The sequence below is a fragment of the Caretta caretta genome, chromosome 10, assembly GCF_965140235.1.
Source record: "Caretta caretta isolate rCarCar2 chromosome 10, rCarCar1.hap1, whole genome shotgun sequence".
NCBI lineage: Eukaryota > Metazoa > Chordata > Testudines > Cheloniidae > Caretta > Caretta caretta.
The window spans coordinates 39,577,995-39,602,573 of NC_134215.1; the positions used below are offsets into that span (position 1 = coordinate 39,577,995).

General features: G+C 48.4%; 1 protein-coding gene across 1 annotated transcript in view; it reads right to left on the reverse strand.

Moving 5' to 3' along the window:
• The window catches only part of LOC125644039 (coiled-coil domain-containing protein 33-like), a 332,624-nt gene that overhangs the window by 102,450 nt on the left and 205,595 nt on the right, over positions 1-24,579 (reverse strand). Inside the window, exon 10 of the mRNA XM_075133319.1 lies at positions 24,008-24,181. Coding sequence (XP_074989420.1) covers positions 24,008-24,181 — 174 coding nt within the window. The remainder of the gene's footprint in view (positions 1-24,007; positions 24,182-24,579) is intronic.

Here is a 24,579-nt window from a genome sequence, read left to right on the forward strand (position 1 = left end):
GTGAGAATCTGCTAATTCATATCCAATCTATTTAGTATATTAAGCTTAGTTTGCATTTTTGTTTATTTGCTAGGTAATCTGCTTTGATCTGTTCACAATCACTAAAATCTATCTTTGTAGTTAATAAACTTGTTTTATGTTTTAATCCAAAGCAGTGAGTTTTGGAGTGCTTGGAGAAAATCTCTGCTTGGTTACCACAAGTGTGCATTGTTCTCTTCACATTGAGGGAGAGGTGGATCAGGTATTAAACCAATATACCGGCTAGATTTGAGCAGGGCAAGAACTGCTCTGGGGTCCTAGGTTTGGAAGCTGGTGGTTGGAGCCTGCATGTAACTGCAGCTGGGTGTGTCCCTACCTGTGTGAATGCTGGTGAAAGTACAGGCTGGAGGGCTTTGCAGCTTGACAGAGCAGCACAGTGTGAGAGGGAACCCAGGCTGGTGGGTCAGGGGGCTCAATGGTACCCCAATTCCAGGTGGCACCCCAGGGGAACCATCACACAGGCTACATATTGTTTGCTTCCCTCTGATGTGGAGGGAATCAGTTGCACTGAGAGAGAAGATGCCCAAGTGGTACCATAATATCCTGTCTGTTGCATGGCCATGGGCAGTAGCTGAAGGGAGAGGAGGCGGAGTCTGGGAACATCTACTCCAGAGGCCACCATCCCTTCTCAAGACAGCTGTAGGAGTCTTGTCTTCCTGGTGCCTGGAGTATCAGTGACTGCCCCTTGGAGGATTTTTAGGCCCTGGGGATTAGTCAGGGGAGCAGCACTGCAGGGACACAGGCTGGTGCAGGGGAGGGCTGGGGACAAGTGCTGATGGGCAAGTCCCTGAACATGGATGGAATCCTGTTCTAGTAAATGTTGTGACTCAGCTACTTTGCCAAAGGGTACCTGGTCCAGGGGTGGCCCAGCCCAGGCCTTGTTGCAGGCAGCTCAGTGCTCCCTTTCTGGGCAATCAGACACAGGGGAGGGTGCATATGGCCCCAAATCAGCAGCACACAACAGAAAGCCACTTTGCAGGCTCTGAGTGTTCTTTCCTTGCTATGGCCTAACTCAGGCTAGCTCCAGAAGGGGGCTTTCCAGATGCTTGGCAGGAGGAACAAACTGATGGTGCTGGAATCTTTTTTCAGCTCCCTTGACTGGATGTAAAAAACTGATATGCCACCAACTGTCCCTCTCCCCCTAAGCAAACACACCATGCACAGGAAAGAAAAGCCTTTGCAAAGCTGCCCTTTCCCCAGGTTGATGGACTGCTGGGACCCAGGTTGGGTTTAACCTGCTATAGAGGCAGGGCCATGGCCTTCGACTCTGGGTGCTCTGGGGCTGGAGCATCTGCTGAAAAAAAAAATAGCAGGTGCTCAGCACCCACGGCAGCCTTGTGGATCAGCTCCTCCCCTGCCAGCCCTCCTGCTCACTGATCAGCTCCTTCCAGTGCCTCATGCCTGCTGTGATCAGCTGTTCAGTGGCATTCAGGAAGCACTGGGGGAGCAGGGGCAGGAAGAGGAGTGGGAGGGGGCAGAACAGGGGCTGGAAGAGGCAGGGTGGAGATGGGGGTTTGGGGGAAGGGGTGGAGGGGGGGAAAGACCTGGGGCAGAGTGGGGGTCCAGCACTGCCCAGGAACTGGGGGAGTTGGAGCCTCTGGGCAGGGCTGCTTATATTGTTCACAAGCCTGTAGGACTAATAAAGCTGCAGCGTGCTGTTACTATGCACTGCAAGTGGCTTCCTGTGTGCAGCTCTTAGCAGGGGGATCCAGATCCAAACTTTCTCACATTTCAGGTTGGTTTGGATTCATGGAAATCCCCCTCCTCCTACGCACAGGAACTGAACCTTCCTGGGAAACACACAATGGATGAATACCCATGTGACTGAGCAAGGCCTCCTGAATCAAGGAAGTCTGGCTAACGTCCTGTTTTCTCTTTCTCTGTGCAGCTGTGCTTCCAGGTTCTGGTCCTGCTGGAAGCAGAAAAGCTACAGGCTGTCCACAGACATTGACCAGGAGACCTCCTGAGAGGGCCATCTCCAGCGCAAGCTTTGCACATCTGTCAGGTTCACATAGCACTGGCAAACATCCAGGCTTCTGAGTGGTTCTCTGAACTGATGCTGCAAATCGTGGGATGTTCCCATCACCCATGTGCTGATTCTGGTGGGTCCTGCATGGTAAAGATGGGGTACAGAGAAGGTACAAGGCCACCTTTTCCCTCCCTTTTGGGCTAGCCACAATCAAACTGGGGGAAGTGAAGGCACTGTACAAGGCTAGGGCTGTCAAAGCTAGTCTGCCTAGAAAGGGACAAGAGAGGGTATGCCCCTGCCCCCACTCCACAAGACTACATGAGAATGCATGCTGCCCCCTTCCGAAGGATGGTAAAATCACAGCACCAGTGTGCTTTGCCTGGGAGACCCTGGCAGAGTCAGAGTTCCTCCAGGTACTGAGCAGCCCCTTTTCACTCATCCAGTGGCTTAAAGCCCTCATCAGGCCCTGCATCTTTGGGAGCCCAGGCCCATTCCTCTCCTTGGTATTAATAGAGCAACAATCTAGTATAAGAAGCTGAAATGTCTTTGGTTAGGTTTCTAGCTGGGCTGTGGAATGCTATTATTTGCCACTAGATGGCATTGTGACAGCTGCAGACAGAGGCACCCTGGGCTCCCCTGGCAAGCTTTGGAATGTGCAACAATCCAATCCTCTGCCCCTTTCCAGTGTGGCTTCTGATTGTGCCAGGCCAAGGAGTGGCTCTGAGGCACCACTCTGTGGGTGCATCATGCCTCCACACTGCCCTTCACCCAGCCCATATGGCTGGCATTCTCTTCCTCCCCAATAGATCACATGGTGATTAGAAAACAGGACAGATGGGCAGCTTTCACACACCAAACAGCTACATGGCATGGAACTGACAAGATTCCCAGCTTCAGTGAGATAAATCTAAGCAGCTGAATCTGAGACAAGATGCATGTATCTAGGGCGTGATTCTACCATGTATTTGCAGTGGTACGCCCAGCTGAGTTGTTAACATAATTTGATCAAATGCATGGAAAGTTCACAGTGGAGGGGAAGAAATGCCAGTAGGGGAATGAATGGCAGTCAATCCCACCAGACACACCTCTGCTGGCACAGCCAAAAACAAACAAAAAAAAACTGCTCAAGGAAGCAGAACAAAGGATCTGGAGCCTGAAGGAACCTAAGGATGAGGAACTAAGAGTGACAAGGCAGAAAATCCTTTAAAAATAAATAAATTACACCAGTTTGAAGAGTCTGGAGAAACACTACTGAATCTTTAAATACCACTTCTAAATTATTCATCTCCTGATATGAGAGCCCTGTAGCCTATTACAAATCTATTCAGTAAGAGGCAGATGCAGCAGGCCTGGCTTCCCTCTCACCCCCAGTGGCATTGCACTGGTACGGTACTCTACTGGCAAAGCAAACATATTTTGTTTCCCTAACAGAAACTGCACCGGGATCCTTTCATCTCACCTGGCCGTGGGGAATATTCTCTGAGATAGATTATCATCTGGAATTCTAAGGCCATGAGCTATGTGCTAATGGAGCATGCTGCCCACTCCTATCACTGGGCCATGTGGGGCCAGATCCATTGACATCAGTGGCTTTAAACTGGCTGAAGATCTGGTGCCCTAACTTGTATTTTTATCCCTGGGCTGAGGTTTTTGTGCATGTCTTACTCCAGCCTCCTCCCTCGCTTTCTAATTTGTAGCTAATTAAAGCAATAACTGGAAGATCCAGAACAGGCTCCCCAAAGTACCACGGATCCAGGCATGTTAATGGGAAGTGATTTACCTGCATTACAGGCCCCAGTTGTTAAGTTTGGCTTAGCAGGCAAACCAACACTTGGCTATGATCAGATGAGTGTTTCCCAGTCCCTGAACCTGAAACATTTTAGAAGAGCTAGATTGTCAATGGGACTGTAAACGTTCCTATAGTATCTTATGGACATTCTGCTCTATTCTCAGGTGCCAGTCCAGATTCACGCACTTTCAGGAAGCTGTTTCTATGCAGACAAACAGAGGTATTTTGAAAGGATAGCTGTAGGTACTTAAAACAACAAACCCAGCTAGTGCATCTGGAAATCTCTTGAAAGCCCTTCTGTTCTAATTGAAGCCAAGTGAAAATAATTCTCACTTTAGGTGGAAAAAAAAACCAAGTTTTCACAGACTGGAAAGTGCTCACCCCGTCCCCCATTGTTCTGTGCAAAGGAACAAAAATAGACATTGTCACTAAGAAAAACGGAAGAGGCACAGAAAGACGTGGATTTGCCCTGGGTGAGAATTTTGCTGTTTGAAGCCACAATCTTTCTGCAAAAGGAGTGACATTGTCCTCCTGCATTATGTTTGCAAGAATCCAGATGCAGAGCACAACCAGGCTACTTTATGTCTCCCAATCATAGAATATCAGGGTTGGAAGGTCATCTAGTCCAACCCCCTGCTCAAAGCAGGACCAATCCCCAACTAAATCATCTCATTTAGGGCTTTGTCAAGCCTGACCTGAAAAACTTCTAAGGAAGGAGATTCCACCACCTCCCTAGGTAACACATTCCAGTGCTTCACCACCCTCCTAGTGAAAGTGTTTCCTAATATCCAACCTAAACCTCCCCCACTGCAACTTGAGACTATTACTCCTCGTTCGGTCATCTGGTACCACTGAGAACAGTCTAGATCCATCTTCTTTGGAACCCCCTTTCAGGTAGTTGAAAGCAGCTATCAAATCCCCCCTCATTCTTCTCTTCTGCAGACTAAACAATCCCAGTTCCCTCAGCCTCTCCTCATAAGTCATGTGTTCCAGTCCCCTAATCATTTTTGTTGCCCTCTGCTGGATGCTTTTCAAGTTTTTCACATCCTTCTTGTAGTGTGGGGCCCAAAACTGGACACAGTACTCCAGATGAGGCCTCACCAATGTCGAATAGAGGGGAAGGATCACGTCCCTCAATCTGCTGGAAATGCCCCTACTTATACATCCCAAAATGCCACTGGCCTTCTTGGCAACAAGGGCACACTGACTCATATCCAGCTTCTCATCCACTATAACCCCTAGGTCCTTTTCTGCAGAACTGCTGCCGAACCATTCGGTCCCTAGTCTGTAGCAGTGCATGGGATTCTTCCGTCCTAAGTGCAGGACTCTGCACTTGTCCTTGTTCAACCTCATCAGATTTCTTTTGTCCCAATCCTCTGATTTGTCTAGGTCCCTCTGTATCCTATCTCTACCCTCCAATGTATCTACCTCTCCTCCCAGTTTAGTGTCATCTGCAAACTTGCTGAGGGTCTAATCCACGCCATCCTCCAGATCATTTATGAAGATATTGAACAAAACCGGCCCCAGGACCGACCCTGGGGGCACTCCACTTGATACTTGCAGCCAACTAGACGTGGAGCCATTGATCTCTACCCATACAGCCTGACAATCTAGCCAGCTTTCTATCCACTTTATACTCCATTCATCCAGCCCATACTTCTTTAACTTACTGGCAAGAATACTGTGGGAGACTGTGTCAAAAGCTTTGCTAAAGTCAAGGAACAACACGTCCACGGCTTTCCCCTCATCCACAGAGCCAGCCTTCTCATCATAGAAGGCAATTAGATTAGTCAGGCATGACTTGCCCTTGGTGAATCCATTCTGACTGTTCCTGATCACTTTCCTCTCCTCGAAGTGCTTTAGAATTGATTCCTTGAGGACCTGCTCCATGATTTTTCCAGGGACTGAGGTGAGGCTGACTGGCCTGTAGTTCTCCGGATCCTCCTCCTTCCCTTTTTTAAAGATGGGCACTACATCAGCCTTTTTCCAGTCATCTGGGACCTCCCCCGATCACCATGAGTTTTCAAAGATAATGGCCAATGGCTCTGCAATCACATCCGCCAACTCCTTTAGCACTCTCGGATGCAGCACATCCAGCCCCATGGACTTGTGCTCGTCCAGCTTTTGTAAATAGTTCCGAACCACTTCTTTCTCCACAGAGGGCTGGTCACCTCCTCCCCATGCTGTGCTGCCCATGCAGTAGTCTGGGAGCTGACCTTGTTCGTGAAGACAGAGGCAAAAAAGCATTGAGTACATTAGCTTTTTCCACATCCTCTGTCACTAGGTTGCCTCCCTCATTCAATAAGGGGCCCACACTTTCCTTGACTTTCTTCTTGTTGCTAACAAACCTGAAGAAACCCTTCTTGTTACTCTTAACATCTCTTGCTAGCTGCAACTCCAAATGTGATTTGGCCTTCCTGATTTCACTCCTGCATGCCTGAGCAATATTTTTATACTTCTCCCTCATCTTTTGTCCAATCTTCCACTTCTTGTAAGCTTCTTTTTTGTGTTTAAGATCAGCATCAATACATCAGATGGTACCATCCCGTCTTTTATTTACAGCCATTGGGCTGGTGCTATGAAAATATGGTGAAAATGTGCTATGTAAGGATCTGGCCCAATATAGAAGTCAGTGAGTTTTTCCACTGGCTGCAGCAGCCTTTGGATTGGCCCTAAGTGCACAGTGTGAAACCCTGGCACCCCAATATTCACCACTGTCATGTAATTAGGACATGTTTTGTACTAAGTGTGCCTTGTGAGGTATCATTCTAAAAGGTTTCAGAGGAACAGCCGTGTTAGTCTGTATTCGCAAAAAGAAAAGGAGTACTTGTGGCACCTTAGAGACTAACCAATTTATTTGAGCATGAGCTTTCGTGAGCCACAGCTCACTTCATCAGATGTGTACGGCTGTGGCTCACGAAAGCTCATGCTCAAATAAATTGGTTAGTCTCTAAGGTGCCACAAGTACTCCTTTTCTTCATTCTAAAAGGCTTGATCTTCTAGACATTAATATCTCATTGGATTGTATGTGCTATCGTTGTATGTGAAGTTATGAAGTTTGGCTACGTATGTGTTACTGAAACATGTTGTGAGGTTGAAAACACCCACAAGCCTTTCAGGTAGAACAGTAAAAAGGGCCAAACAAGGTTAATGGCTTCGTGAGGAAATGCAATCACAAGCACAAGGATTACCCCAGTAACTGTGTACAACAGAAACCACTCAGATAGCATTAGACAATGGGAACTGTTTTGACCCAGGTCACAGCAAAAGAGCTTTCCAGCAAGTGGGAAAAAGATATAAAAGGGGGAAAATAACATCATGATGGTACCTCACTCTCCCTACAACAACACACCTGGAAACACCAGAGGAATAAAGTCTGAACAGGGGGAAAGTGATGGTCCCAGGCCAAAGGGATTTCTATATATAAAAGCCTGTGTATAAAAACCTGGAAAAAAAACCAAGCTGCAAAGCTGGGGCAGTTTATGCCTTAAGAATCTGCCAGCTTGTTTATCACTCACGGTGAGAATTTGCTAATTTATATCCTACCTATCTAGTATGTTAAACTCAGTTTGCAGTTTTATTTATTTACCAGGTAACCTGCTTTAATCTGTTTGCTATCACTTATAATCATTTATAATCTATCCTTTTGTAGTTAATTTATTTTATGTTTTAATCCAAACCAGTGTGTGTTTGACTAAGCTGTCTGGGGAAAATCTCAGCTTGGTTACCACAAGTGTGCATGGTCCTCTTCAAATTGAGGGAGAGGCGGACCAGGTATTAAACCCATATACGGGCCAGATTTGACCAGGGCAGGACGGTACTGCTCTGGGGTCCCAGGCTGGGAAGCTGGTGATTAGAGAGCCTGTATGTAACTGCAGCTGGTTGTGTCCCTACCTGTATGAATGCTGGTGAAAGTGTAGGCTGGAGGGCTTTGCAGCTTGTTACAGCAATACAGTGTGAGAGGGAGCCCAGGCTGATGGGTCAGGGGGCTCAGTGGCACCCCAGTAATATTCCTGCTTTGTAAAGAGCTTTGTAAATGTGCTATGTAAGGGTCTGGCCCAACACTGGAGTCAATGAGAATCTTTCTACTGGCTGCAGTGGCCTTTGGATTGGTCCTAAGTGCGCAGTGTTATTATAGATAGCTGAATACAGGGGCCACTGCCATTCATGGCTCTGGCAGGCTATGAATGGAGAGCAGAGGAAATCATAAGCAAAAGAAGGGCTGCAAAGTGAATGTGTGGCAATGTCAGTGTTGCTGTCCACTGGGATGCAATCAGACCGTACCTTCACCTTGGCCTCTGCTCTCTCCTACTGGGCCCCATGCTTTACCTACTCTGCCATTCCTGACACTCCTTTTGTCTCCTCTCACCATTACTGCACCAGCCAGGGGCATTTCTAGCCCCACCATGGCATCAGGAGGCTGATAAAAGCTTATGCTCATTAGATCTCAAACCCAGCCCAAGGGACTGAGACCTGACCTCTAAACCCCCTTCCCCACTTGCAATGTGTCTGGTGCTGGAATGCTCTCTGCAGTGCATTTACATAGGGTTTGCTAGGCCAGCAATATCCACCTACTGATACACTATATGTTCTATTATGTATTTCTATTATGTTATGTATAAGACTGTGGATGCTGTAATGAAAGATGAAGCAGTAAAACTCAATGGATTGGTTGGAATAAAAAAAAAGGCTAGAGGAAAAATAGCTCTTTCCAAGGTTGTTTTATTGTTGTTGGGTTTTTTTTATTGCCAGCATTTTTCCTGCTTTTCAGAAAACTTCAAGCAGGAACACACTCCTCTTACTCACTCTCTCTCTCTCTCTCTCTGTGTTTTTAAGGCTGGGCTTGGTCAGCTGATGGTTGAGAAATGGACCAGAGTTTTGACAGGGTGCAGGCAAGCAGACTTCACAAAGTAAAGCATTAATGTCATCAAGAAATCTACGCCCATCCACATGGTACTGGGCACATACACAAACCAACGCAAAACACACATAGGCTCACCCACACCAACACAATATGCATGCACACTGTTCTAAACGCGCACACACTAGTGTCAGATATGGCAGTAGACACATACCCACACCAAAGCAACACACATGCACTGTACTAGACATATGCCCACCCCAAAGTAGACACTTACACAAAAGACACAAATCATACTAGATACATGCGTGCGTGTGCGCGCACACACAAACATACACTGTGTACTTGACACACCCACTGACTCACCAATGCACACTGTAGTGGACGCATACATATACACAACGCACATCATGCACACACCCACACCTTTCATCTTCTACCTTCTGGTGTTTCAGTCTGTATTTCCTGAGTTTATGCTAAGAGCCAGACATGCAGAGTTGTGCCCATGTGCAATTATTGGAAGTGTGCGCACAAGCCACTGGCAGGAGCAGTGACCAGGTCTGGAACTGGGATATTTGTGCATGCAATTTGGTAAATCTGAACTTAAGTGATTTTGCAGCCCCCCTACCTTGCATACATCTAGTGCATTTAAATACAACCTAATACACTATTTCTTCACCCACCCCCCACGATTCTTAATAACCATGGCTGAGATTTAATGACATGTTATTTTAAAACCAGATGGAGAGATTGCATGAAGCATTACTGCAGTGCAGGGTGATTTAGTCACACAACAGTACAATTTATCAGTACCAAAGGTTTGAAGATGGCAGTCATCTGTTTTATGGAGCTAAAAGGTAGATGCTGTATGATGCCGAAGGTCCATAGAATAATGCAGTTGTAATAGGAAAGAATTTGCTAAATGGATTCAGGGTTGAACATTTAGATCATCTAGACACATTAGCCCAGATTTGGAAATGAGCCCTGCTCCCATTTAGGGATCTGAACATAGGCCAATTTTCCAAAGCCCTTACTATCCGGCTACTCTCTGTGACACCTCTGGCCACATTTTCAAAATGACTCCGCACCCATCCAGTGGGCTGAATCCTTCTGAAAACCTGCCACTTACACGCAATCAGAATGCAGCCAATAGTGCAGTGATGATGCATGAAGCAGAACAAACCACAGCTCCCCTTCGCACAGGGATTCGCAATGTACTCAAAAGGCAGATCACATCTTCATTAGAGATTGTTTTGTGGGCCTTCTCCCCTCCCATTTGCCATCAGCCAAGCCATCACACAGAACCGCTGGCTTTTGGATAGCTTTGTACCCAACCTAGCATAAAGCTGTTTGAATTCAGGGCAGGATGAAGTGGGCAGTTGTGTGTGTCCCCAACAGCATGCGTATGTGTGTGTGTATAAAGGAGAACTGGTTGACATAATTTATTTAGACTCCCAAAAGGCCTTTGAAAAGGTCCTTGCACAAGAGGCTACTAAAGAAGCTAAATTGTCACAGAGTGAGAGGCAAAGTATTGTCATGGATTAAAAACTGGCTAACAGGCAGAAGCAAAGAGTAAGATTAAATGGTGAATTTTTACCAGGACTAAAGGTGAACAGTGTGGGCCTCAGGGTTTCATACTAGGTCCCACATTGTTTAATATCTTTATTAATGATCTTGAAAGGGAAATGAGCAGTGAAGTAGCAAAATCTGCAGATGACTCAAAGTCATTTAGGCTAGTCAGGATCAGAGAGGACTGTGGAGAACTTCTGAGAGACCTAAACAAGATAAGTGAATGGGCAACATGATGGTGAGGCCTCATCCGGAGTACTGTGTCCAGTTTTGGGCCCCACACTACAAGAAGGATGTGGAAAAAATTGGAAAGTGCCCAGTGGAGGGCAACAAAAATGATTAGGGGACTGGAACACAGGACTTGTGAGGAGAGGCTGAGGGAACTGGGATTGTTTAGTCTGTGGAAGAGAAGAATGAGGTGGGATTTGATAGCTGCTTTCAATCACCTGAAGGGGGGTTCCAAAGAGGGTGGATCTAGACTGTTCTCAGTAGTAGCAGATGACCGGACGAGGAGTAATGGTCTCAAGTTGCATTGTGGAAGGTTTAGGTTGGATATTAGGAAAAACTTTTTCACTAGGAGGGTGGTGAAGCACTGGAACACATTACTTAGGAAGGTGGTGGAATCTCTTTCCTTTGAAGTTTTTAAGATCAGGCTTGACAAAGCCCTGGCTGGGATGATTTAGTTGGGGACTGGTCCTGCTTTGAGCAGGGAGTTGGACAAGATGACCTCCTGAGGTCCCTTCCAACCCTGATATTCTATGATTCTATGGCAAATGGAAATTTAATGTCAACAAATGCAAAGTAATGCACATGGGAGGGAGAAATGTAAACTTCTCTTACATCTAACTGGCTCTAAATTAGCTATCAATTCAAGAAGGGGATGTGTGCATCAAGGCAGACAGCTCAATGGAGACCTCTGCAGTCAAAAAAGCAAACAAGATGTTAGGATGCATAAGGACTAGGATGGAGAATAATATCAAAAATATTATAATACCTTTATCTAATTCAATGATGTGGCCTCATTTGGGATCCTGGGTGGTGGACTGGTCACCCCATCTCCAAAGCAATAGTGCAGAACTGGAGTGGGTTCAGAGAAGAGCAAAGAGAAGGATCAAGGGTCTGAAAAAACTCTATGAGGAGAGAGTGAAAAGATTTGAAGTGTTACCTTAGAAAGGAGACAAATAAGAAGGGATGTGCTAAAAGTATATAAATAAAGAATGGTGTAGGGAAGGGAGATCAGAGTGTCTGTTCTCTGTGTTTCATCATACAAAAACCAGAGGACATTCAGAGACCAGGATGAGACCAATGTGGGGAGCAGATTATTCCATGTTCCTCTGAAGCATCTGCTGCTGGCCACTGTAAGAAGTGGGATACTGCATTAGATGGAGCTTGGGTCTGATCCATTCAGGCAATTCCTATGTTCCTATATTTTAATAAAGCAATAAGAGATTTTTCTCCTCAAGTTTCTGATATAGCTATTCATTCAAAAGGTACTAAGCCTTCAGTTTATGTTTTTCTCTGTCACTCAAACCTTCCTACAAAGCCTGGGGAATTTTTTTCAAAGCTTTGGATCTGAACTCTCATTTTTTCTTGGTTTTTTTTTTTTGGGAGGGGGCGATGGATTTGATTCTGAAGAGAGGATGTGTGGCTTCAGACTTCACAGCAGAAAGGGAAACATTGGAGGAAGGGCAAGAATCTGACCTCAATGTGCACATGTGCAAACCTACATATTTATATTGCCATGCAATATGTCAGGGAATGGAACCATCTGAAAGAAAACTAATTACACAGATGTCTATTGTCTCTGAGTCCCATGCTAGGAATGGCGTCATTACTATGCTATTCTCACACTTGGGTTTAAGACTGCCCTGCCATAGTCTATTTGTCTACTATCCCCTGTCTATTTAAAATGTCAGCTCTTTGGAGGAGCCTCTCTCTCGCTGTGTGTATGGATAGCCCCAGCACAACAAGCCCTGATATCGAGGGGCATCTAGATGGATCTAGCAACTTCAAATGGGTATGGGGGGTATCTCAGGTCCTGCTCTCAGTGCGGAACAGACATGGACTCAGTCCTGGTCCACTAAGCAATGAGAGCAAGATTCACAAAGGGATTGAACATTTATATGGATAACAATGGCATCTAGTTTTAGAATAATTGATGCTAATGAAGTTTTTGAAGAGATATCAAATCTCATGCTTCAGAGCTTAAGCCAGTCTCTATTGTTGCTCAGGATGAGATTTATGTGATGGGGAGATTATCCCACTTCTGCAACTGAGGGATCTTACACCTTCCTCTGCAGCCTCTGGTGCTGGCCCCATCAAAGATGGGACACTGAACTAGATGGATCTCAGGTCTGATCCAATCTGGCAGTTCCTATGTGCCACGCGTGCCCCAGAGAGTTCTGCGTTAGACCACATCCTCACCAATCTTCCTGTGAAAAGCATTTCAGCAGAACACCTTGCAGCTGAGCTCCCGGTTTACGAACTCAAAGGAGCTCTGCTTTTCTTGGTAAAAAACCCACTGAACACGTTGTGAACAAAGAGCTGAGCTCCCTGTTCCCTTCCCTGCAGGAAAGGTCTTGTTAGCAAACTTCATCTCCGACTGGGCACATGCAGACACTGCAACATTCAAACAGAGTTTAGCTCCATGGATTATTGATGGGCTGATGAATATTTAAAGCCATGGCACAAATGGCCTAGTTCAAACATTTTCTTCCTCCTCCACCATTTGTTTAGATCTCGAGAGCTCTGGGCCCAGCAGTGGAGAGGAGGAAAGGAGGGAAGAAATTCCCCTAATGAAATGGGGGAGGTGGGGATAGGTATAGTGGGGAGCACACACACGGCATGACTTGGGAAAGGCTTTTGTTGGGTTGTTCAGGATTAGAACCATCAACACCAGGCTCTTTAAAGAGTTTGAAATCAATGTTCCCCCTCCCCCCAGGATCCTGGCTCTTTTGGTAGTGTATCTACAGCCCACCCATCACTGCAGTCTGCCCCATGATCAGACTGTGGAGGTGGGTGGGGCTTGTCAGTGCCATATTACACAAGCCGGGATGGAGTGGGGAGGCTGGGGATGTGCACGGACTGGAAGTATTCAACCACAGCATCCTCAAGTCACCAAGAGCAGAAAGCCTGTTCCCAGCAGCTCACAGAGTGGAGGAGGCGGCAAAGGCCATGAATAAGTTACAGCGAGCCATGATTATTTCACAGTCTCTTAGTTTCCCACCCTACCCTACTGCTTTGGCAGCCAATTAAAAACACTGCACTTCCCCATCCCCATGTGACATCCATGCCTCACTGTGCAAGCAGCCCCTCTCCTGCATGTAGATATGTCACTTCTACCCTGGCCCAGTTCTTGGCATTGCTCCTGCATAAAGCCACCCATGGTCAGTGCTTTCCCCACTGCCACAGTGCCCCTGTGATAGGGGAAGGTGTGTAGGAGCTTCCTGAGTACTGATATAAAGTCAATGGACGCCCCCTTCCCCATCAGCACAGTATCTGATAGAGTTGCCAGGTGTTCGGTTTTTTACCGGAACACCCTGTTGAAAAGGAATCCTGGCGGCTCCGGTCAATACCGGTGACTGGGCCGTTAAAAGTCCCGTCAGCGGATCAGTGGGACTAAGGCAGGCTTCCTGCCTGCCGTGGCTCCACGCGGCTCCCAGAAACAGCGGCATGTCCCCTCTCTGGCTCCTTTGTGTAGGGGCAGCCAAGGGGCTCTGTACGCTGTCCCTGCCCCAAGCGATGGCTCTGCAGCTCCCATTGGCCGGGAACAATGGCCAATGGGAGCTGCGGGGGTGGTGCCTGTGGACAGGGCAGCGCACAGAGCCGCTTGGCTGTGCTTCCAAGTAGGAGCCAGAGGGGAGACATGCCATTGTTTCTGGGAGCTGCTTGAGGTAACCACTGCCCGGAGCCTGCACCTCTGACCCCTTCCTGTGCCCCTACCCCATGCCCCCAGCCCTGATCCTCCTCCCACCCTCTCAGCCCCAGCCCGGAGCCCCCTCCTGCACATGAAATCCCTCATCCCCAGCCCCACCCCACAGCCCACACCCCCAGCTAGAGCCCTTACCCCCCTGCACCCCAACTCCCTGCCCCAGTCCTGATCCCCATCCCACACCCTGAACCCCTCATTTCTGGCCCCACCCTAGAACCCACACTCCCAGCCCAGAGCCTGTACCCCCTCCTGCACCCCAACCCCCTGCCTCAGTCCGGGACCCCCTCCCATACTCTGAGTCCCTTGGCACCACCCAACAGCCTGGATCCCCCTTCTGCATCCCAAACCCCTCATCCTTGGCCTTACACCAGAGCCTGCACCCACAGCCGGAGCCATCACCCCCTCATAGAATCATAGAATCATAGAATATAAGGGTTGGAAGGGACCCCAGAAGGTCATCTAGTCCAACCCCCTGCTCGAAGCAGGACCAATTCCCAGTTAAATCATCCCAGCCAGGGCTTTGTCAAGCCTGACCTTAAAAACCTCTAAGGAAGGAGATTCTACCACCTCCCTAGGTAACGCATTCCAGTGTTTCACCACCCTCTTAGTGAAAAAGTTTTTCCTAATATCCAATCTAAACCTCCCCCACTGCAGCTTGAGACCATTACTCCTCGTTCTGTCATCTGATACCATTGAGAACAGTCTAGAGCCATCCTCTTTGGAACCCCCTTTCAGGTAGTTGAAAGCAGCTATCAAATCCCCCCTCATTCTTCTCTTCTGCAGGCTAAACAATCCCAGCTCCCTCAGCCTCTCCTCATAACTCATGTGTTCCAGACCCCGAATCATTTTTGTTGCCCTTCGCTGGACTCTCTCCAATTTATCCACATCCTTCTTGTAGTGTGGGGCCCAAAACTGGACACAGTACTCCAGATGAGGCCTCACCAATGTCGAATAGAGGGGAACGATCACGTCCCTCGATCTGCTCGCTATGCCCCTACTTATACATCCCAAAATGCCATTGGCCTTCTTGGCAACAAGGGCACACTGCTGACTCATATCCAGCTTCTCGTCCACTGTCACCCCTAGGTCCTTTTCCGCAGAACTGCTGCCTAGCCATTCGGTCCCTAGTCTGTAGCTGTGCATTGGGTTCTTCCGTCCTAAGTGCAGGACCCTGCACTTATCCTTATTGAACCTCATCAGATTTCTTTTGGCCCAATCCTCCAATTTGTCTAGGTCCTTCTGTATCCTATCCCTCCCCTCCAGCGTATCTACCACTCCTCCCAGTTTAGTATCATCCGCAAATTTGCTGAGAGTGCAATCCACACCATCCTCCAGATCATTTATGAAGATATTGAACAAAACCGGCCCCAGGACCGACCCTTGGGGCACTCCACTTGATACCGGCTGCCAACTAGACATGGAGCCATTGATAACTACCCGTTGAGCCCGACAATCTAGCCAGCTTTCTACCCACCTTGTAGTGCATTCATCCAGCCCATACTTCCTTAACTTGCTGACAAGAATACTGTGGGAGACCGTGTCAAAAGCTTTGCTAAAGTCAAGAAACAATACATCCACTGCTTTCCCTTCATCCACAGAACCAGTAATCTCATCATAGAAGGCGATTAGACCCTCCTGCATCCCAACCCAATTCCTCAGCCCAGAGCCCTCTCCCATGCCCTGAACTCCTCATTTCTGGCCCCACCCTGCAGCCTGCACCCCAGCCAGAGCCCCTGCCCCTTCCCATACCCCAAAACCCTGAGCCAGCCTGGTGAAAATGGGTTAGTGAGGGTGGGGAGAGTGAGGGAGAGATGGAGTGAGCAGGGGCGGGGCTCAGAGAAGGGGGTCAGGCCTCAGAGAAGGGGCAGGGCAAGAGTGTTTGGTTTTGTGTGAGTAGAAAGTTGGCAACCCTAGTATCTGAGCACCTCACAATCTTTACAGGATGTATCCTCACATGCTCCAGTGGGGCAGGACAGGGCAGCCATCCTCACTGCACAGAGAGGTGGAGTGACTGGCCCCAGAGCAGGGAATTGAACCCAGGTCTCAACTCCTGAGCTAGAGCCCTAAGCACTAATGACTACTCCTACTCCTCTCCTGGGGTATGGTACAAAGCAGGCGGCTTCTGTGCTCAGGACAGGCCTAAAGCTCCCCTCCTAGCTGAGGCAGTGCAACCTAAACAGTTACTGCCCCCCCCGTGCTCCTCACATTTCCCATTTCACCTCCCCCTCTTTCCTGAGCCACGGATCTGTGCAGACAGTGGGGTAATGGTGGTCCCAAGCAGCAGCATTGAGAGCGCAACAGCCTATGCCCCTGCATCTGAAGGGATCACACAGCATGTCCCCACCAAGGTCAGCCTGCAATGATCCCTCCCTTTCCCGCATGCCCCGCTTCTCAGCCAGGAGCTCCATGCCTGAAATATTGTCAGTTATGCCAGGTCATTAAGGAACCTGGCCCCCTTCCTTCACAGTATCAACACCCACATAGTCAACCCCAAAGCTTTGGGATGTCTTCTCAGTCTCTTCCCAGAGTGGCACCAATTAAGCACTCTCACCACCTACTCCCAGCCCTTCAGGTTGAGAACTCACACTCCCCTCCCGCTTCCCTCCATCCTTTTGTCAGCTCAGTGACCCACAGAGGCCCTTTGCCTCTGGTCCTTGCCCAATTCCCTAGGAGCCTTCTGCTGAAGCTACTTCTGGACCTGGGTCTGCTCCATAGGAGAGGATATGGAGTCTTCTCACCTCACGTCTCCTCCAAGTTGTACCCACTCACCTGCCCTGACATTCTGTCCCCAACCCAGGACTAAAGCCTTCTTGCAGTTCTCCCCCACAACTGGGTTCCAGCCCAACCCTCTCTGAGCCAGCTCCCTCTTTAATACCAGACAGCCTCCTCTTCTCCCTAGGACAGTGCCCCCTGGCCCCTGTTTGACCAGACCCAGCTGGGGAACGCTTACCCTGTTGCTGCGCAGCTGGACCATTTCCCTAACCAGTCACCCAAAGCTACAGCCCTGGCCTTTCTCGGGCTGGATCCAGGAATAACCATCTATGTTTCTAATGAACCCCCAGGAGTCAAACCTAAATGTAAGCAGGGGAATGCTCCCGCTATTGTGGGGAACTTTCCTGGCTTATACACTACCCCAGTGAAATGGGCTAGCGAAAGGATCTGAGTCCTCGCTCCCACGCCCTTTACCCAGAGGCCTGCCTGACCTCGAGGGCTCCCCTTCCACTTTCCTGGGTAGCAGAGTCCTTATAACCCCAACAAATCTGGATTCCTGGGGGCTCGACCCCCAACCTTGCTGTGGTCACTTAGGGCAGGGCAGGATTTCCCCACTCCAGGGTGCTCTCCCTGGACGGTTCCCTGACCCACTGATCATTGCATATAGTTCAAAGCAAATACAATTTATTAAAAAGCAACTAATTACAAAAATAAGGGAAAAATGGGAAAGATTAAAGGAAAACCCATCACCCTGCTCTGTGGGCATAGGGAACCACAAATAGCCGTCACTGGAATGTCAGGGCAGTTGATAGTTGAGTTCAGGATCCTCACAAAAGGAAGAAAGGAGAGTAGCAAAATACGGACTCTGGACTTCAGAAAAGCAGACTCTGACTCCCTTAGGATTCCCTGGGAGGCTAATATGAGGGGGAAAGAAGTCCAAGAAAGCTGGCTGTATTTTAAAGAACAAAACATACCAATGTGCAGAAAGAATAGCAAAAATGGCAGGCAACCAGTTTGGCTTAACAGTGAAATCTCTGGTGAGCTTAAACACAAAAAGGAAGCTTACAAGAAGTGGAAACATGGACAGATGACTAGGGAGGAGTATGAAAATATTGCTCGAGCATGCAGGGGTGTAATCAGGAAGGCCAAAACATCACTAGCAAGGGAGAGGAAGGGTTTCTACAGGTATGTTAGCAACAAGAAGAAGGTCAGAGAAAGTGTGGGACCCTTACTGAATGGGGGAGGCAATATAGTGACAGATGATGTGGAAAAAATTGAAGTACTCAATGCTTTTTTTGCCTCGGTCTTCACAGACAAGGTCAGCTTCCACACTGCTGTCCTGGGCAACACAGTATGGGGAGGAGGTGAGCAGCCCTCAGTGGTGAAAGAACAGGTTGAGGACTATTTAGAAAAGCTGGACATGCACAAGTCTACGGGTCCAGATCTAATGCATCCGAGGGTGCTGAGGGAATTGGCTGATGTGATTGCAGAGCCATTGGTCATTATCTTTGAAAACTCATGGCGATCGAGGGAGGGAAAAGGCAAATATATTGCCCATCTTTAAAAAAGGGAAGGAGAACCTGGGGAACTACAGACTGGTCAGCCTCACCTCAGTCCCTGGAAGAATCATGGAGCACTTCCTCAAGGAATCAATTTTGAAGCACTTGGAGGAGAGGAAGGTGATCACGATCAGTCAACATAGATTCACTAAGGGCAAGTCATGCCTGACCAAAATGATTGCCTTCTATGATGAGATAACAGGCTCTGTAGATATGGGGAAAGCACTGGACGTGATATATCTTAACCTGAGCAAAGCTTCAGATATGGTCTTCCACAGTATTCTTACCAGCAAGTTAAAAAAGTATGGATTGGATGAATGGAATATAAGGTGGTAGAAAGCTGGCTAGAATGTCGGGCTCAATGGGTAGTGATCAACGGCTTGATGTCCAGTTGGCAGCTGGCATCAAGCGGAGTGCCCCAGCGGTCAGTCCTGGGGCCGGTTTTGTTCAACATCTTTATTAATGGTCTGGATGATGGGACAGACTGTACCCTCAGCAAGTTCGCAGATGACACTAAGCTGTGGGGAGAGGTAGATACACTGGAGGGCAGGGATAGGGTCCAGAGTGACCTAGACAAATTGGAGGATTGGGCCAAAAGAAATCTGATGAGATTCAACAAGGACAAGTGCAGAGTCCTGGACTTAGGATGGAAGAATCCCATGTGCCGCTACAGGCTGGGGACTGACTGGCTAAGCAGCAGTTCTGTAGAAAAGGATTTGGGGATTACAGTGTATGAGAAGCTAGATATGAGTCAGCTGTGTGCCCTTGTTGCCAAGAAGGCTAACAGCATATTGGGCTGCATTAGTAGGAGCATTGCCAGCAAATCGAGGGAAGTGATTATTCCCCTCTATTTGGCACTGGTGAGGCCACATCTGGAGTACTGTGTCCAATTTTGGGCCCCCCACTACAGAAAGGATGTGGACAAATTGGAGAGAGTACAGCGGAGAGCAATGAAAATGATCAGGGGATTGGGGCAAATGACTTACGAGGAGAGGCTGAGGGAACTGGGCTTGTTTAATCTGCAGAAGAAAAGAGTGAGGAGGGATTTGATAGCAGCCTTCAACTACCTGAAGGGGGGTTCCAAAGAGGATCGAGCTCAGCTGTTCTCAGTGGTGGCAGATGACAGAACAAGAAGCAATGGTCTCAAGTTGCAGTGGGGGAGGTCTTGGTTGGATATTAGGAAACACTATTTCACTAGGAGGGTGGTGAAGCACTGGAATGGGTTACCTAGGGAAGTGGTGGAATCTCCATCCTTAAGGCCCGGCTTGACAAAGCCCTGGCTGGGTTGATTTAGTTGGGGTTAGTCCTGCTTTGAGCAGGGGGTTGGACTAGATGACCTTCTGAGGTCTCTTCCATCCCTAATCTTCTATGATTCACAGTCTGTTCCTCACACGTCCCAGGCCTCCTGCCCAGGCCTTGGCTGTGCTGCAGGGATTCTGCGGGTCAGACACTTGCTCTGGTGGTCGCCACACACCTTCAGACTCTAGGTGGCAGGGTCCTTTCCCACAGCGTTGTCCGCCCCTCCCCACAATCGAGGTTATGATACCCCTCCAAGTCTGGCCTGCAAGGTCTCTTGGCTGGGGTCTCCCTGCACTGAGCCCACTGCCCAGGGTCTCCCCTCGCTCTTCCCAGCTGCTCACTGCACCCAGCTCCGTACTGCTCCAGCTCCAGCCCCAAGTCCAGCCCCAGCGCTGCTGCTGTTCTGCCTACAGCCACCTGGGCTGCTTCTCTGGCCCTTCTGGCTCTGGGTGCTGCAGTTCTCCTCCCAGCACTGACCTATTCCCTGGGCTGCTTCTCTGGCTCTTATTTCTGTGACTCTGCTCACAGCACTGACCTGCTCCCTGGGCTACTTCTGTGGCTCTGCTCCCAGCACTGACTTGCTCCCTAGGCTGCTTCTCTGATTGTCTGTGGCCGGCGAGGCCCTGCTCCCGAGCTCAGCTCAGGTCCCTGCTCCCTTCTCAGTTTGGTCATACTCTGTTCCAGGCAGTTCCCACAGTTACCAACTTTCACATGGTAAATAAGCACTCCGAGTTTCACAATAAGCCAAAAATCAAGCTAATCCCATTTCAAAACAAGGCCAAACCAAGCCAATCCCCCTAAGAACTCCCACACTCTATGGAACTGGATCCCCCCATCGTGCAGTCTGGGACTGTGGTGGGGCTGCTGTGCACCCCTGACTCTCTCCCCACCCATTGCCCCTGCTTGCAGGGAGCATATAAAAAAAAAAAGAAGAAGCAACAAGCTACAAGCCAAACAAGCAACAAGCAAAAAACTAGTCAACAAGCAACTCACAAGCCAATTAAGCCAAAAACAAGCCCAATTTCTGCAGTTTTTTTGTGGGTTTGCAATGTCTAGCAGTTCCGCTCACAAGGAGGACCGGACTCCCCTGGCCTCCTGACTCCCTTGTTACCCTGCCTGCCCTGTCAGTCAGGCTGACTTGGAGCACTGGCCTCTCCCCATTAGAATCATAGAATATCAGGGTTGGAAGGGACCTCAGGAGGTCATCTAGTCCAACCCCCTGCTCAAAGCAGGACCAATTCCCAGTTAAATCATCCCAGCCAGGGCTTTGTTGAGCCTGATCTTAAAAACTTCAAAGGAAGGAGATTCCACCACCTCCCTAGCTAACCCATTCCAGTGCTTCACCACCCTCCTAGTGAAAAAGGTTTTCCTAATATCCAACCTAAGCCTCCCCCACTGCAACTTGAGACCATTACTCCTTGTTCGATCATCTGCTACCACTGAGAACAGTCTAGATCCATCCTCTTTGGAACCCCCTTTCAGGTAGTTGAAAGCAGCTATCAAATCCCCCCTCATTCTTCTCTTCCACAGACTAAACAATCCCAGTTCCCTCAGCCTCTCCTCATAAGTCATGTGTTCCAGTCCCCTGATCATTTTTGTTGCCCTCTGCTGGATGCTTTCCAAATTTTTCACATCCTTCTTGTAGTGTGGGGCTCATAACTGAACACAGTACTCCAGATGAGGCCTCACCAATGTCGAATAGAGGGGAAAGATCATGTCCCTCGATCTGCTGGCAATGCCCCTACTTATACAGCCCAAAATGCCACTGGCCTTCTTGGCAACAAGGGCACACTGTTGACCCATATCCAGCTTCTCGTCCACTGTAACCCCTAGGTCCTTTTCTGCAGAACTGCTGCCTAGCCATTCGGTCCCTAGTTTGTAGTGGTGCATGGGATTCTTCCGTCCTAAGTGCAGGACTCTGCACTTGTCCTTGTTGAACCTCATCAGATTTCTTTTGGCCCAATCCCCTAATCCTCATGGGCCCTCTGTATCCTATCCCTACCCTCCAACATATCTACCTCTCTTCCCAGTTTAGTGTCATCTGCAAACTTCCAGAGGGTGTAATCCACACCATCCTCCAGATCATTAATGAAGATATTGAACAAAACCGGCCCCAGGACCGACCCTGGGGGCACTACGCTTGATACCGGCTGCCAACTAAACATGGAGCCATTGATCGCTGTTGAGCCTGACAATCTAGCCAGCTTTATATCCACCTTATTCTCCATTCATCCAGCCCAAACTTCTTTAACTTGCTGGCAAGAATACTGTGGGAGACTGTGTCAAAAGCTTTGCTAAAGTCAAGGAATAACACGTCCACTGCTTTCCCCTCATCCACAGAGCCAGTCTTCTCATCATAGAAGGCAATTAGATTAGTCAGGCATGACTTGCCCTTGGTTAATCCATGCTGACTGTTCCTGATCACTTTCCTCTCCTCGAAGTGCTTCAGAATTGATTCCTTGAGGACCTGCTCCATGATTTTTCCAGGGACTGAGGTGAGGCTGACTGGCCTGTAGTTCTCCGGATCCTCCTTCTTCCCTTTTTTAAAGATGGGCACTACATTAGCCTTTTTCAAGTCGTCTGGGACCTCCCCCAAACGCCATGAGTTTTCAAAGATAATGGCCAATGGCTCTGCAATCACATCCGCCAACTCCTTTAGCACTCTCGGATGCAGCACATCCAGCCCCATGGACTTGTGCTCGTCCAGCTTTTGTAAATAGTCCCAAACCACTTCTTTCTCCACAGAGGGCTGGTCACCTCCTCCCCATGCTGTGCTGCCCATGCAGTAGTCTGGGAGCTGACCTTGTTCGTGAAGACAGAGGCAAAAAAGCATTGAGTACATTAGCTTTTTCCACATCCTCTGTCACTAGGTTGCCTCCCTCATTCAATAAGGGGCCCACACTTTCCTTGACTTTCTTCTCGTTGCTAACATACCTGAAGAAACCCTTCTTGTTACTCTTAACATCTCTTGCTAGCTGCAACTCCAAGTGTGATTTGGCATTCCTGATTTCACTCCTGCATGCCTGAGCAATATTTTTATACTCCTTCCTCATCCTTTGTCCAATCTTCCACTTCTTGTAAGCTTCTTTTTTGTGTTTAAGCTCAGCAACGATTTCACTGTTAAGCCAAGCTGGTCGCCCGCCATATTTACTATTCTTTCTACACATTGGGATGGTTTGTCCCTGTAACCTCAATAAGGATTCTTTAAAATACAGCAGATCTCCTGGACTCCTTTCCTCCTCATGTTATTCTCCCAGGGGATCCTGCCCATCAGTTCCCTGAGGGAGTCAAAGTCCACTTTTCTGAAGTCCAGGGTCTGTATTCTGCTGCTCTCCTTTCTTCCTTGTGTCAGGATCCTGAACTCAACCATCTCATGGTCACTGCCTCTCAGGTAACTGCTGGGACTGTCAGTCTCAGGGTCCTGATTTCCCACTGACCCTTCCTTTTGTTACTGGGAGATGGCCAACCAATCTCCCCCCTCACTAAGTTTTAGTAAGGGGCCAACAGTCCCGTTAGATAAAAGAAAGAAAACCCGAGTCCCTGTAGAAAGAAGGGATTATATAATATTATTATAATTGCTAGATCTTATCAGACCTATGGGCCATCTAGCCCAGTATCCTGTCTTTGACAGTGGTCAGGGGAAGGAGTAAGAATCTCTGCAGCTGGCAAGTATGGCCCATGGGGAAGCTTCTTGGTAACCACAGTTAGAGAACAAAGCCAAAAAATGCATGCACAGCAGAATCATTTGTGTTGCAAGCAGCTGTAGGTTCAAGCCTCTGTAGAGGAGGAAGCAGCATGGTCCTGTGAACACAGTGCATGGACTTGGAAGTGCAGAGGCTTGGGTTCCATTCCCAACTCTGCTCTGTGTGATCTTGGGGCTGGTGTCCACGTGCAAGTTTCCCCACCTGTAGACTAGGGAGAATGATGTTTACCCTCCTTTCTTAAATGCTCTAAGATCTAGGGAGCATTAGGGTTATCACATCAGTGTAAAATACCGCTATCTGGCTGCTTTCACCAACATGAAAGCCACTTGCAATTTAGAAAGAAAAAGGAATGAATGGCACATGCCATCCTCAGGGGTCTGAGAGAAAGAATCGTAACAGCCATTTTATTATCTCCATAGTAGGTCAGAGACACATTCAAATCCAGTGTAGGGCTGAGAAAATCTCATTGGCTAATAGACAGCAGTGCACCCTGCTCAGGGAGACCTGGATTCCCATGCAATGCTCCTAAATCCTATGTGGGCAATCTGTGTCAGCAGGGAAAGGAGAGAACTTACCTTGTCCAGGGGCTGAGGTACTAACTTTGATTTGTCCCCTTTGACGGAAGCATATGGTACAAGAGAGGAAGATTGTGCCCAGGGCTCTCTGATTGCCCCAATCCTCCTCAGGAGTTTGGGATCCAGGACGGGAAGAGTGTCAATGTTGGATGGGGTGAGAAACATATCCGGTCTCTGGAAAAAACAACAATACAGCTTAGATGGAGAGAGCTTGAATGTAGGTAATGGATCAGAGCTGAACAGAGCAGGGGGGCAGGGTTCTGAATAACCCATATTCTCTCCTGTGGTTGCTTCTTAGAAATCAAGACCCTGCGGGCCTGATTTTCAATAGCCCAGAAGCCTCCAGCTGCCTCTAGAATTGTGAGAGCAATCCTGTCCCTAATTTCCACGTGCTCTGGCCATGTTGGTGTGCCCAGCTGGGATAGCCATGCACACAAAGCAGGAAGAGAGTTGTGCAAGGCTTCTAAAAAATCAAACCCTGTCAAACAACAGATCTTGGGCACTATGGGCTTCACTTTCAGAGGTGCTGCTCTGTCTGACTCCTGCTGGGGCTGTGAACTAGCCAATGAGAG